Source organism: Heptranchias perlo, chromosome 29 (assembly GCF_035084215.1).
Source record: "Heptranchias perlo isolate sHepPer1 chromosome 29, sHepPer1.hap1, whole genome shotgun sequence".
Classification (NCBI taxonomy): Eukaryota; Metazoa; Chordata; class Chondrichthyes; order Hexanchiformes; family Hexanchidae; genus Heptranchias; species Heptranchias perlo.
This window is the reverse complement of record NC_090353.1, coordinates 10340874-10354847: the sequence shown is the minus strand read 5'-3', so window position 1 is coordinate 10354847 and position 13974 is coordinate 10340874. Positions and strand designations below refer to the sequence as shown.

Here is a 13974-nt window from a genome sequence, read left to right as displayed (position 1 = left end):
ATTTTAAATGCGTTGTTGGCTCTACTGGAATAGCGCACAGGGAAATACCACATCAATGTGACAGATTCCTTACGGTGCTTCAGGTGAGCATTAGGTGGAATTTTGGAAAACGAGGCGGTCACAGCGTTTGGAAGATAAGACTAAATTATTCTTGAAATTAGTGGGCTTCGGACGCTCCTGGGCTAGCCTGATCACCCATGAGAGTTCGGAGAGGAATGTTTAACAGAGGACTCCTGAATATAAATCTCTGTTTCTTTGCCTCTCCTAGGAGATGGGAGGAAGGGATGATTGAAATCTGACAAAGGATGGGGGCAAGATGTAACAGTCTGATGGCCTTTTCTCATCTTGGATGCATAAACCTAAAACGTGTTCATCCATTAATATCTCAAACAATAATTTTGAGCCTAGAGTCTGGAATAAGAAAACAATTGTCATGCATTCCCCTGGATGATGAAGTTGTGGGTCCCAGAAGGACATGTGGTCTACAAGGAAGTGGGGAAAATCTTGCCTGCCTGGCTGCCTTCACCTGGCAACCAGCACGGAAAACACGTCCAAATTAAACTTCCAATCCTTTAGCTTCCCACTTGGGGAAGCAGTGCCATAACCCGCTGATGAGCACTGACAGAGGAACTAGAAAGAACCCATGTGAAAGGGAACATTAAAAGTTATGAGGCAAAGAGAAGTCTTGGGTCAAAGTCAGAATTCAAGAACCATTTTGAAACTTCTTTTTGTAGTTAAAAAAAAATCACACAAAAATAGAATCAGATGGCTAGATGTTTATTTAAAGAAAATAACTTCTCACTGGGTAGATAATTCACCCCAAAAAAATGTTCTTCGGACTCTATCCGGCGACTTCTTAGACACACCAGTGGGAGTAGGTACCGTGTTTCCCAGCTTCCCTTGGTCCATTGTCAGTTATTTTCTTTAGATGTTGAGGTTTCCTTAGAGTGATAAAAAAACATTCCGTCACTGCTATATTCAAGCACACTTTCTCCTTTCATCCTACAGCAGTGCTTTCGTTCTGCCTCTCTGGTTACAATACAGATGATGTCGATGACTGTGTCACTGCACTCCTCAGCTACACTGCAACTCTTCACTATGCTATAGCGCATGAACCACTTCCAAAGGTGTGCCTCACACATTAAATACTCCATGTGACTGTGTCCCGCCCCCCGAGGTATGCTACACCCAAGCAATGACCCATGTGGTCGTAGTTCTACTGCAACCCACTCGCAGTATGCGACAGCCAGTAAATGCCCCATGTGGCAAATACTACCCCACAGGCGTACTACACCCAAGCAATGACCAATGTGGGAGGCTCCCTCCTGACGCATGTGACACACTCAAATAATGCTCCATGTGGCCATACCCATGCCCCTTGCTGTTGCGCTACACCCAAGGAATGCTACATGTAGTCATGTCCCTCCTGGTTCTATTACAGACCAGCTTTACTCAGTATGGCACCCCCGAACTACATTGAAGCCGAGTGGTTGCATCGACCCTCAACTACGCTACACTTCAGGCTCCAGCTCCCAAAGGTCAGCTGCACCCAAGCAATTCTCCTTGTGGCCATACCCATCCTGGCCCTGCTACAGCCTAGCAGCTATTATGTGCCTATTTGCAGGAACATGAAGCTCAGGTTCCATGATAATGAAACATAGGTTCTAGTTCTCTGTATTTAAATAAAATATATGTGATTGACTGATAGTATTTTCAAAAAACTTGACAACATAGTGAGAGGCTGCACCTTCATAATGTATCCTAACAGTCAACAGTTCAGATTTGGCTGGCTGTGTATCCAGGTAGGAGAAACAGCCATGCATTGAATCATAAATGGCTGACTGTGGGCCAATGCACAGTGGCATGGCGTATGAACGCGTTGGCATGGGGAGTACTGTAAGAATATTGGAAATGAGGACAAATTGATATAATTTTCTTAATGCTACTAACCATCATGCTCTGCAGGCTGTGCTGCGTATTTTGCTGAGTGTGCAGCTTATTTTGCTGAATTGTAAACTGTTAACCTTTGACTAGTGACTGACGCTTGTTACCCTCATTGTGAGGCAAGGCAGCTATGTGGTAAAAGAGGAACAATGACCCAAAAAGCAGAACGATAATCTAACAATAGTGATAAGGTGAGGACAAGATGAGCTGGCTAGATTAGTGCGGTCAAACAAAATAGCCACCTTGAAAAACAACCTTGCAAAGGGTCTTGTGACCAGGTGAGTAATGTTAAAACAAGCCGGCCATCTTAAATTCATTGAAAAACAATCTTGTAAATCTATAAGGGTTTTGTGAATAACAACTCCGTATATGGTGTGAGAAACCGGTCAGGGGGCCATAAAAACCCAATGTCTCCTGAGCTCAGCGCAGAGGATCCAGAGAAGGACACACAGCCGTCAGAAGACTCGAAATGACTACGCCGCCAACTTAATTACGAACTCTGCCCATAGATCAAATGGGGTAATATTGTTTCCATCTCTATTATTACTGTCTTTTAATATTAAGTAGTTTTACATGTTTGGTTTGACTACTAATAAATGAGACATTGAATACCATTTGGTGTCACGTCCGAATCTGTCACAAAATGGTGACCGTAGCAGGACGGACTAATCAATGTTTCGTGTTGACATAAAACCAAACATTTAAAAGAAAAAACGTTTAAAAATAGACAGACTTATTTGATCACAAAAGACACGAATTGGTCAAATTCCGGAAGTAAGGTTTTGTTTTAGTATAAGTGATCATGGCAAGAAATGTTAGAAAAGAAACTAAAATAGAAACTAAATGGGTGCAAGGAACCTTTAGAATGAATCTTGAAAATAGTGGAGAAGGATGAAGCCTATGAGACGGCCATAGAATGGGTCGAGGATCAAGTTCAAAATTAAAAGATGAAGGTGAGAGTTGGCAAAAAGACCCTTATGTGGGTGGCTAACTTGTGTGCACTTACCTGTGAGGAATGATTAAACAATTAAAAGAGGAAAATAGGAATCAGTTAAAGAAAACTAAGAGACAGTCAGATGAAAAGAGAAATTAAGAAACAGATGAAAACAAGAAGTTGAAAGAACGTCTGACTGATGTCTTGACCAGGCTGGAGAGTTTGCAGTTGGTGGCTAAAACTGCAACAGCACAGGGACTACAGAGTCAGAAAATATTACAAGAGAGCGATAGACTTACAGAGAAAAATGGGAGACTAAAGTTGGAACTCGCCGACTGTGGAGGGGTTTTAAGGGAAATTATGGGCTTGATATTAGCAGGGCGGCGGGTTCTCAGCAGGGGGTCGACTGGGCGCGTGGGTAATGTGCCCAGTGAAATCAGGGTGCTCCGCATGGAATCGCAGGCTAATTGGAGCCACTTACCTGTGCTTCCAGGTTTCCCGCTGGTAAGCTGCGCGGCGGGCGGACTGCGCATGCGCAATAAAGGGGCAGTCCTCCACTGACTGGTGCTGCAGAAAATAGGAAAAATTACAGCATGGAGCAGCCCAGGGGGAAGGCTGCTCCCAGGTTTAATGATGCCTCACTCCAGGTATCATTGGATGGGGTGAGGAGGAGGGGGAGGACAGAGATCTTCCCCCGGCGGGTGGGAGGAAGCGGCCTGCCTCTGCCACCAAGAAGGCCTTGCTCGAGGTGGCAGAGGAGGTCACCTGCACTACCAACATATCGCCCACCTGCATACAGTGCAGGAGGCGCTTCAATCACCTAAGTAGATCAGCCGAAGTGAGTACACTTACTCATTCCCCGCCCCTCCATCCGCCACATCACCGCCCCCACCCCACATCTCCTTCTGCACTGCCAACACTACTCTATCACATTACTCCTCACACCCACTTAAAGCTCATCCTCATCTTACCTGCACTTACTCACTTCACCAGTACTCATCCCACCACTACCACTCAACCCAATCCTCATACAATCTCATGGCTCTATCTCATACTCACCCTCTCATGCATTTCTTTCACGGTCAGCCTCACTCAACCTGCCACTACCTGTGCTGCAGCCACAGGGCATGCATCACATATGTGCAGTAGGCAGCGTAAGGCAAACGTGTCGTGAGCATGAAGGGGATGCACAAGGGTGTTTGAGGGTTTCTCATGGTGTTTACCAATATTTGATTTCTGATTAACTCACATAACATATTATATTGTCACCACTACTGCCACGTCTTTGCGAATCTTGTCTGGTTTGTGCAATAATGCCCTTTCCTGAGGACCACTATGAAGACCCACAACTGATGCCACTTATTGTGTCACTGCAGAGTGGGTGTAGGTGTATTGGCAGGGCTCTTTTGTGCAGACGACTGAGAGACGTCGGCGATGTCCCCGGTGGCACCCTGGAAGGATGCGGAGCAGAAGTTGTTGAGGGCAGTGGTGACTTTGACAGTGACAGGTAAGAAGATGGTGCTCGGGCCAGCTGGGAGCAGCTCGGCATGAAGGAGGCTGCAGATGTCCACGACTACATGTCGAGTGACTCTGAGCCTCCGTGTGCACTGCTGCTCAGAGAGGTTCAGGAAGCTGAGCCTCGGTCTGTAGACCCTGTGGCGAGGGTAGTGCCCTCTGCGACGCATCTCTCTCTGCGGTTGCCCTCCCTCCTGCTGTGCAGGTGGATGTGTCACAGCACTGTGATGTGGAGCTCCACCTGTCTGAGGTGGATGGCGTGGCCGGCGAGGCTGGTGATGCTATTCGCCCTCCGAGGAGGTCATGACTACAGCTATGGCGGCCCCCATCAGGAAGATGTACATCTGAGGGGGTCCGCAAGGTTGGTAAATGTGTCTGGACACCGGGGTAAGTGTGCAAGTTGGTGAATTTTATTGTTAGGAGGAGGGTGGTGGAGGCCAAACTTTGTCTAAAGTGACAGAGTGGCTTCCTGCAATGAGTGAGGGTCTCCCCCCCACACCTGTCAAATGGACCTTTGCAGCTGCCACAGGCTGACAGCTGCAACACGTCCATTTGAGCTGGGAGTGTTTCCCCCAGTACGGGAAACAGTCTCAGTTAATTTCAAAATCCCAGCCCTCCTAAAATATCAGATCAATCAGGTCTGTAAACGACCTGAAGTACCTGTTTAAGTACTTTAAATGGCACCCCGCCGGCTTTAATTGCGGGTGGGAGTCCCACATGCGGGGGTTCCGCGCGCATGTCAGCGCGTCACTGGGAAACCCAGAAGTGGGCGGGTTGGAGCCGGGCTCCAGACCTGCCCCGGGAATCCCGGATTTTCGCAACCCCCCGCCATGAACGCACCCGCTTGCGGGTGCGAAAATCGAGCCCTATGTATCGACCCATAAATTTGGTCGACCACAAACCGTGTAAGTTAATGATCCAGGAATTTCGGGCTGACGAGGCTGGTGGCTGCTGTAACACGAGGGGTCATGGGAGGAACAGAAGTTTGTAACAAGAGGTGTTTCCGATGTCAGAAAATGGGTTATTACACTGTAGGCTGCTGGAGTAATGCAGTGCCCACCACCCCCCTGGCTGGAAACAATGAGGGAAATCGAACCATGACTCTTCAAAAACCAGGAGGAGTGGAGCAAAAATTAGTTAAATTAATAACCCTCCTGACTACCCAACAACAGAAACAGATACAGTTGAGAGTTAAGAGAAAGAGTGTCTGTACAATGACCCAAGCAGGTGGTGATGGAGACGAGGTAGACGGGGAAGAGTTGGCAGAGAAGGCTGCGAACTATCGCTCCCCAGACAACACAATGATGCAAGGAGCTGATGATGAGAGTAAAGTAGATTTTGAAGGCTTAGATGAGGACTACGAAATAGAAGTCACGGAAGTCAAAGAATCATTTAAGCAAACCCAAAGCGAGTTACATAATAAAAGACCAGAAGGTAGAGAGGCAGTCGTAGAGGTTCTAGAAGGTGAACCGAGAAAGAGACTAGAACTTCCCGCTGGTTCCCCCGTACCCCCTTTCCATTCACTATACCGCATTATTCCAGCAATGGAGGAGAAGGAGAAAACTTTTAAACAGGAGAGCCAATACAAACCTGATAAATGGTCTTTCCCACATGAGATTTTAAAATCAGTACAAAATTAAGTTAAGTAGGAAACATTAGAGATTGAAAATTCAGATGAGAGATAAAGGATAGATGATTTAAAACAGGGTGAAAAGGAAAGATTCTGTCTCTCCTGGTGTTACAAGTTACTGAATTTTTCTTTAGTTTTTAGTGTACTGTCTCTTTAAGTGTGTTGCACTCTGCAGCATGCAGGCTGCAGCTGGCAACATTTCCTCTTTTATCACAAAACTGAAGCAGCCTTTGTTGTCCCATTTCAATCGTTGTGTTTTCTAAGCATAGTACCACAGTTAAATGTACAAGAAGAAATCAAAAGAGCTTGGAGAATTATTATACATTTACAGGACTATGTTCTATTTTATGTCTGTGAGATTTGAGATCTAAGTCGATTGTTTTCTTTTCAATTCGGCAAAGTTTCTTTAAATTCAGTTGCAATCTGCCTGAGTATGGAGCTGCAGTGATGAAGCTGGCTCCGCCTTCCTTTCAGTCAGTACCGCAGAGAAGATTTAAAATCATGTTGCCTTACAGTTAGTTCCACATTTGGGATGATTTTGACCCTGTGGGTCTACAGCCGTCCAACAGGGGAAGTTAGCTGGTAGCAAAGTACAGAGCGTCTAAGACAACAGACAGTTGAGACATCAGGTCAGGATTGTATAGGGTGTTCTATTCCAAGTCTCCTAAGAAAACGGAGTGCATTCTCCACAGATGAAACAAAATGGACAATGGGATATTAATTTCATTTATTATTGGGGCGCATAATATGATAGAGACTTAGAAACTGTAAAATGTGCCATAAGTGAATAACGTCCAATTTATGGTATTGTGGCGAATGCGCACAAGAGACATGCAGATAAAATGGGAACGAGAGGTAGAGAGTGTTAGATAATACAACAGGGGTAGAAACCATACCAGAGGAAGGCATCTACAGAACAAGTCAATTACATTCGGATGCTGTGGGATGGGTAGATGCGATAACGGGGTATTTGGAACAGGAATGTCAATTTGGAATTGGGAGACGCTGAGACTGTAAAGAAACAGGTGCATCATTATGAACATGCGTGGGCCAAACTGGTCGATGCACCAATCCTAAATGCAATAAGTGAGCCAGCACAGGAAGAACGATGTACTGTCTATAACATACACAACATTGCCAAGTTTTTCACTCAGCCACAGGATAAAATAAATGAGATGATATACAAGGGAAACGAGCGAGCAAAGGGAATAGGACGGGCAACCATTTGTACTTTATTTTATTGATCAAACACTGGGATTTTTGATGCGAGTCCAAGATATGTTAAGGGACTACGACTTTGTCCGTTCATATTCTAAGGGAAATGGTGAAACAAATGTGGCAAGTAACATTCGCGCCAGACAAGTGCCAGGCAATGACCATCTCCAACAAGAGAGTGTCTAACCACCTCCCCTTGACATTCAACGGCTTTACCATCGCCGAATCCCCCACCATCAATATCCTGGGGGTCACCATTGACCAGAAACTTAACTGACCAGCCATATAAATACTGTGGCTACAAGAGCAGGTCAGAGGCTGGGTGTTCTGCGGCAAGTGACTCACCTCCTGACTCCCCAAAGCCTTTCCACTATCTACAAGGCACAAGTCAGGAGTGTGATGAAATACTCTCCACTTGCCTGGATGAGTGCAGCTCCAACAACACTCAAGAAGCTCGACACCATCCAGGACAAAGCAGCCCGCTTGATTGGCACCCCATCCACCTCCCTAAACATTCACTCCCTTCACCACCGGCGCACTGTGGCTGCAGTGTGTACCATCCACAGGATGCACTGCAGCAACTCACCAAGGGTTCTTCGACAGCACCTTCCAAACCTGCGACTTCTACCACCTAGAAGGACAAGAGCAGCAGGTACATGGGAACAACACCACCTGCACGTTCCCCTCCAAGTCACACACCATCCCGACTTGGAAATATATCGCCGTTCCTTCATCATCGCTGGGTCAAAATCCTGGAACTCCCTTCCTAACAGCACTGTGGGAGAACCTTCACCACACGGACTGCAGCGGTTCAAGAAGGCGGCTCACCACCACCTTCTCGAGGGCAATTAGGGATGGGCAATAAATGCCGGCCTCGCCAGCGACGCCCACATCCCATGAACGAATTTTTTTAAATGTGAGGGTTGAAGTTCCACTGGTATCATCAATCCGTAACCTGGGATACGCTTCTATTCACTCAATGGGCTGAGTTAGGGATAAGAATAAAGCTCGATTTTTACCCTATTCTTCCCTATTGTGGATGTTATGACCCAAGTATTTACCGAATTGGCAGAACCACATTCTGTGGGATACTTAGAGGGAAAAGTGTAAAGGCAAAGGGTAAACTTGCTTAAGTTAACGCTGTCTGACAGGACAACTGCATCATAGAAGGTACCCAATTTGGATTGTTGTGTCAAGCAGGGGAACCGATACCTAGGCCAATGTGAATGTTTCCCTGCACGCATGCCTGAGTGCAGACGTGATCTAAAATTGGGACTAATGTAATTAAAACTCTAAAATGGGAGGCGCAGGAAAAGATAAAAATTCCATGCCTACGTTTATGAAGGACCATGAACAAACTCCGCCAGTCCTTTTCTTAAAACCTGGGACTTTCTTTGTTCTGATATAACATCCCCCGTCTGCTATTTCATTCCTTTAAGAAATCCCTCTAATTGCTTGTGCATTGTTTTATCATGTTCCCATTGCCACTATGTGAGTTCACCTAAATCTCTCTCCGATTGCGTTTAGTAAAATTGTGTACCATTTCCTTTAGCATGATAAAAATCTACATACATTCAATTACTTAAACAGAAGACAAAAGATACAGAAGGAAAAGTTTAACAGAGCAGGAATAATCTCTAACTGCAAATTATAACAATCTTCTTGTGGTTGCATCACCACAAGTTCCTGTGCTCAGGATGTTGAGGTCAACAGTAGGACCTATACTGCTGCCTTGGCTGAGATCAGCTGACAGCATAGTCTAGGGATTGAACTTCAGCATCTTGTTACTCTGCCCACCTCAGTATCACAATGGGTGATGCGTTTATCCACTGAGCCATAAGGGAGCTACTGACATCTGGTCATCCACTTTATACCACATTTCTAAACAATAGGAGAGATCTATGACAGAAAGAAACCACTGCTGCAACCATCACGTTGCAACATTGGGCATCTATTGCCCAAGTGCAGAGGTGCAGAGAGCCTTAAGCCCGTTAAGCCCATTTATTGTGGCCTTTTTGTACACGCTTTATCCAGATGCCTTTCTTCAACACTTACAAAAGGAGTGCGTTCACCAAATTTGGTCCAGAAAGTCATTTTGACTTGGTTCTTATGGCCGGTTCTTTCATCGTAAGTATGACAGCTGACGAATGGTGGACTGTACAGGTGAAGGCTGATTGCCGACTCTGTGTGACTCACATTTTCCACCCGGTGCAGGCCAATGGTATCTGTGGTTTGGGGGAGGAAGTATGCATCAGTTAGTTAATTGGAGTAACTTTTCTCTTTCCAATTTTTTAATTTTCTCTCTGCGCTGGGATGTGGGCATCATCTGCCCTCTGGCACCTCACGCATGTGACATTGATCATGAGCAGGCTGCTCAATTGCAAGGAACATCGTAGCCAAATGCAATATTGTCATCACCTGATGCCCATGCACCTTCCAGCAGGGGTTACTGGTTAAAGATTGGATGTGCTAACCCTGACTGATTTTTCCTCTCCTCTGCTACCCTGGCTTAGTCACATAACTCAGCACTGACTGGCGATTGAATCTGATATCTTCTTCGTCTCTGTGAATTATTTCCCTGTTTTTTCTTTACATAAAACTTGAACTGTGCACCCAAGCCAACATTTCTCATTCAGCTAATACTACCAAAAACATCTGGTCATTCATTCATTTGCTATTTGTGGGATCTGGCTGTTTGCCCATTGGATGTCCTGTTTGACCACATGACAACAGTAATTGCAATTCAAAAATAATCCATTGGTTGTAAAGCACATTGGGATGTGCTGAGGTCATGAGGAAGCTCTAAACAAAAGCAAGTTCTTTTCTTTAAACGCAAAGTGGTTGCAGTTACCACCCTATCTGCAATGGCTACGAAGTTCTGTAGCTCAGATGGTGCCTTTGAACAACTGTCATTGAAGAATTGTCAGAATAGGTTACCTCGTATCTAATTAACATTTGTGTCACTGTAAAAAGACCATGGTATTAAAATTCCCTCAGTTCCCTTTCTTTGAGACATTACCCGTTTTAACACATCTGTTAAAACAGCAGAGAAAGGGATTTCATATGGATGTTTAATGAATTTATGAACACAGTTTCAATCGTGTTCCTACCCACTTAAAAAAAACTCAACAATTTGGCGGACTTTGAGAGAAAGAATGCGGGAGGAGGAACAGAACCGCGGGGGCTGGGAGAGTGGGGAATAGAACCGCGGGGGCTGGGAGAGTGGGGAATAGAACCGCGGGGGCTGGGAGAGTGGGGAATAGAACCGCGGGGGCTGGGAGAGTGGGGAATAGAACCGCGGGGGCTGGGAGAGTGGGGAATAGAACCGCGGGGGCTGGGAGAGTGGGGAATAGAACCGCGGGGGCTGGGAGAGTGAGGAATAGAACCGCGGGGGCTGGGAGAGTGGGGAATAGAACCGCGGGGGCTGGGAGAGTGAGGAATAGAACCGCGGGGGCTGGGAGAGTGGGGAATAGAACCGCGGGGGCTGGGAGAGTGGGGAATAGAACCGTAGGGGCCGCAGGAGATCGGAGCAAAACTGCAGGGGCCACGGTGGGAGAGTAGGGGAGGAGAAGGAGGGGAACCAGGTAGGACATTGCTGAAAAAAAAATTAATTTTACCTTAAATTGATTGGAAAAGCAGAAAAAAACTCAAAATCTTCATAAAGATAAGTCCAGACACTGGGAAGCCATTAGGCCCATTTGGCTCATAGTAACCTGCATTATCCCGATTACAGCACCTAACTAGCTCTTTATATTTTATTTCCAGGTATTGCTCATTCTTTGTGAACAAGTGTTTCCTGACATTCGGTCATAAACTTTCCTTTTACAACCTATGTATAAATTTCATTACAGACATTAAGGAAATATTTTGGGATTTCAAGTAGCCTTTAAACCAAAAATGCAAATTTTGCAATAATGTTGCAGGTGTTGGTAACATTGAGATTGATCAAACACGAGGATCCTTCATATAATTACTTCCAATTCATTTAATTAATGTAATCTCACCTCTAGCCTCCAAACTCTTTCGCCTTTTTTGTATCTATTTTATTAATATTATTACAGACATTCCTTCTCTGAAAATTTTTCCTTCATTCCTTCTTTCTAAACTTCAAATAAATAGTCTTACATTCTCTTCTTCCTCCCTGCATCATCATTGAGTCAGAATAAAGATGCATTGCAGCATCTCCTACACTTGGTGGTGATACCTAACTACAGCATCTCATCATTCTTCGCCTTTTCTGCTGCTGCTTTTAACCTAGGTGGAATCCTGCACTATGGGCCTTGGGCCTCCATCTAGATTTCTCAAGATTAAAAAATTTAGAGCCATTGTCATGGAGCTCTTGATGAACCTGGCTTGCACAGTGCCTGACCTTGGAGGACCCAATACTGTCATTGGCTGCAGAGTAGGAATAAAAATGACTAGTGGAGGAACGCTTAATGTGGCAATAGTCATCAACAGGTTAAAGCCGCCATCAAAATAATGGGGAAAGTAATGTCATTCGAAATCTTTAAGCGTTCTTCGTCCAATGTCAGCAACAATCATTTCAAGACTAACATTTCTCAATAAAATGAGTGCTCACCACCTTAATAGGCACATGAATACACACGCACACAATTCTCTGGTGAACTCCACTTCTGATGTTCACCTTATCCATATAAATGTCAATCCACAGGCCTGCCCTGCTAAAGTTGGATATTTAAAGCTAGGTTTGTGTTGGACAAGTTCATATTACATTTGTAGGGGTTTGTTTGAAAAAGAAACATGGGTTTTTAGTTTAATTTAACTTCCAGTGTTAGTTTCGTACACTATTTTTGCATCTTTAGATTTATTTTTACAAGAGTTTCCTCCAGTATTGTTGCTTGCTGCTGCAATTTGGTTGCTGTAGTTGGGAATTCCTTTGGGAGTTCCTACAGTGCTGCACACACACCTGGACCAATCCAATCGAGCAGTGGAAGTAGTAAGCAACTTTGTTACTAGCAGGCTTAGAACTACAAGTGTAGGATATCTGGCAGCTTCGGTCCTGGTCAAAAGGGATACCTGACCTTACTGAAGAGAGCCTTACCATTGATGTAGGTGCACTGATTTTCATGAAAGGTTTTCTCCCATTGCTTGGTCAGCTCCTGGTTCTTGAGCTTGACATCTGGCCAATTAAACAGTGTTTCTTTCAGCTGTCCCTGTAGTAGCTTCAGGAAGCAATGTGAATTGGAGTGGTCGTGGATACTGCTGCGGAGCAACCAGAGGAAAGACACTCAAACATAAAGGACACTTCTTTAGAGATAACAAATGAAAGAGAGTCGATAAACTAAGCATAGGTCAGAAAATTTTAGCTTTGCCTGAGATGCTTAAATTTCAAATAAAAACAGAAGTCCCCAAATGCTAGTGAGTAAAGGCTCTGCCCAGGGTGGCACTGAGCCATGTTGATGCAAAGGTCCCAGGTTCTATTCTGGTTTGTGCTGAATTGGCTGATCAAAGCCAAAATGAGCAATGGGGTTGCTACATATGGCCTTAGTGACCTTGGGCTAAAAATCAGCCAAGTTCCTGCTCCTAATTGCTATCCAGTGACTGATCCCGCTCATGTGGACTTTGGGTGAGAATATGATTGGTGTCAGATCATGTTCTAAGAGCCTGCTAACACTCACGGTCCAGGCAGACAAAGAAAGAATGGCCACTTAGGCAAGAAACAAAGCAGACTGCTCCAAAAGGGGTGTAAACTTGAGTATACCTGAAGCACAACTGGGTGAATCATCCATAACCTAAACATCCATCCCCTCCACCACCGGCATACAGTGGCCGCAGTGTGTACCTTCTACACGATGCACTGTAGCAACTTGCCAAGGCCTCTTCAGCAGCAGCTCCCAAACCTGTCACCTTCACTTCCTAGAAGGACAAGGGCAGCAAGTACAGGGGAACACCATTACCTCCAAGTTCCCCTCCATGTCACACAGCATCCCGACTTGGAGATACACCTCCGTTCTTTCACTGTCATTGTGTCAAAATCCTGGAACACCCTACCTAACAGCACTGTGGAAGAACCCTCGCCACACGGACTGCAGTGGTTCAAGAAGAAGGCTCACCGTCACCTTCTCAGGGCAACTAGGGATGGGCAATAAATGCCGGCTTTGCAGCATAAAGTTAATGCTAGGTGGCGGGGTGGGGGGAGTGAGGGTTTGAAAGAAGATGCTGGCATTGGGGAGGCCAAAGGATTCATTGGGGGCTCGGGGGAACACTCCGTCTCCTCCTGACCTACAAGGAATCTTCAAAGAAGTTAAATGAAAGTATTTACCTGCTAGCTACTCTGGCTGTCGGGTTTGGCCCTATACAGGCCTCCCGATTTTTTGAGTTAAAATTGCATCGTGGCGCCAATGACATCATCGTAAAATTGACCTCTGCCTGTCTGGTGTTGTCCACTTTCCCCCACTTCCCCACCCCCTCCGATTTCTTCCACGACCCACGATCTCTCGTTCCCTCTTTGATTCGTGGCTCCTTTCACTTCCGACAAGCAGCCAGCCTGTCAATCTGGCTGCCTGGCACATGGGAAACCAGGAAGCTCAAATACTCACCTTTAATTGAGTTGCGATCGCAGATTGCGACGCACTCATTTGGCTTCCGGGCTCCCCACACGAATATCTACGGACGTGTTGGGTTCCTGGGTCCGAGATAAAATCATGCCCCATATCTCTCATAATAATCATGTTAACCAGGTGATTACCTGTAATGGGTCAGAGAATCAATCACC

At 45.5% G+C, this 13974-nt stretch overlaps 1 protein-coding gene across 2 annotated transcripts in view; it reads right to left on the bottom strand.

The window, feature by feature from the left end:
• Positions 1-761: 761 nt before the first annotated feature.
• LOC137299390 (cysteine dioxygenase type 1-like) overlaps positions 762-13974 on the bottom strand; it is a 49566-nt gene continuing 36353 nt past the window's right edge. For both annotated transcript variants that reach the window (XM_067968095.1, XM_067968093.1), the window contains exons 3-5: positions 12301-12461; positions 9294-9463; positions 762-941 (exon numbers count right to left, since the gene is read on the bottom strand). In XM_067968095.1, coding sequence (XP_067824196.1) covers positions 912-941; positions 9294-9463; positions 12301-12461 — 361 coding nt within the window. In that variant the 3' untranslated portion in view covers positions 762-911. The remainder of the gene's footprint in view (positions 942-9293; positions 9464-12300; positions 12462-13974) is intronic.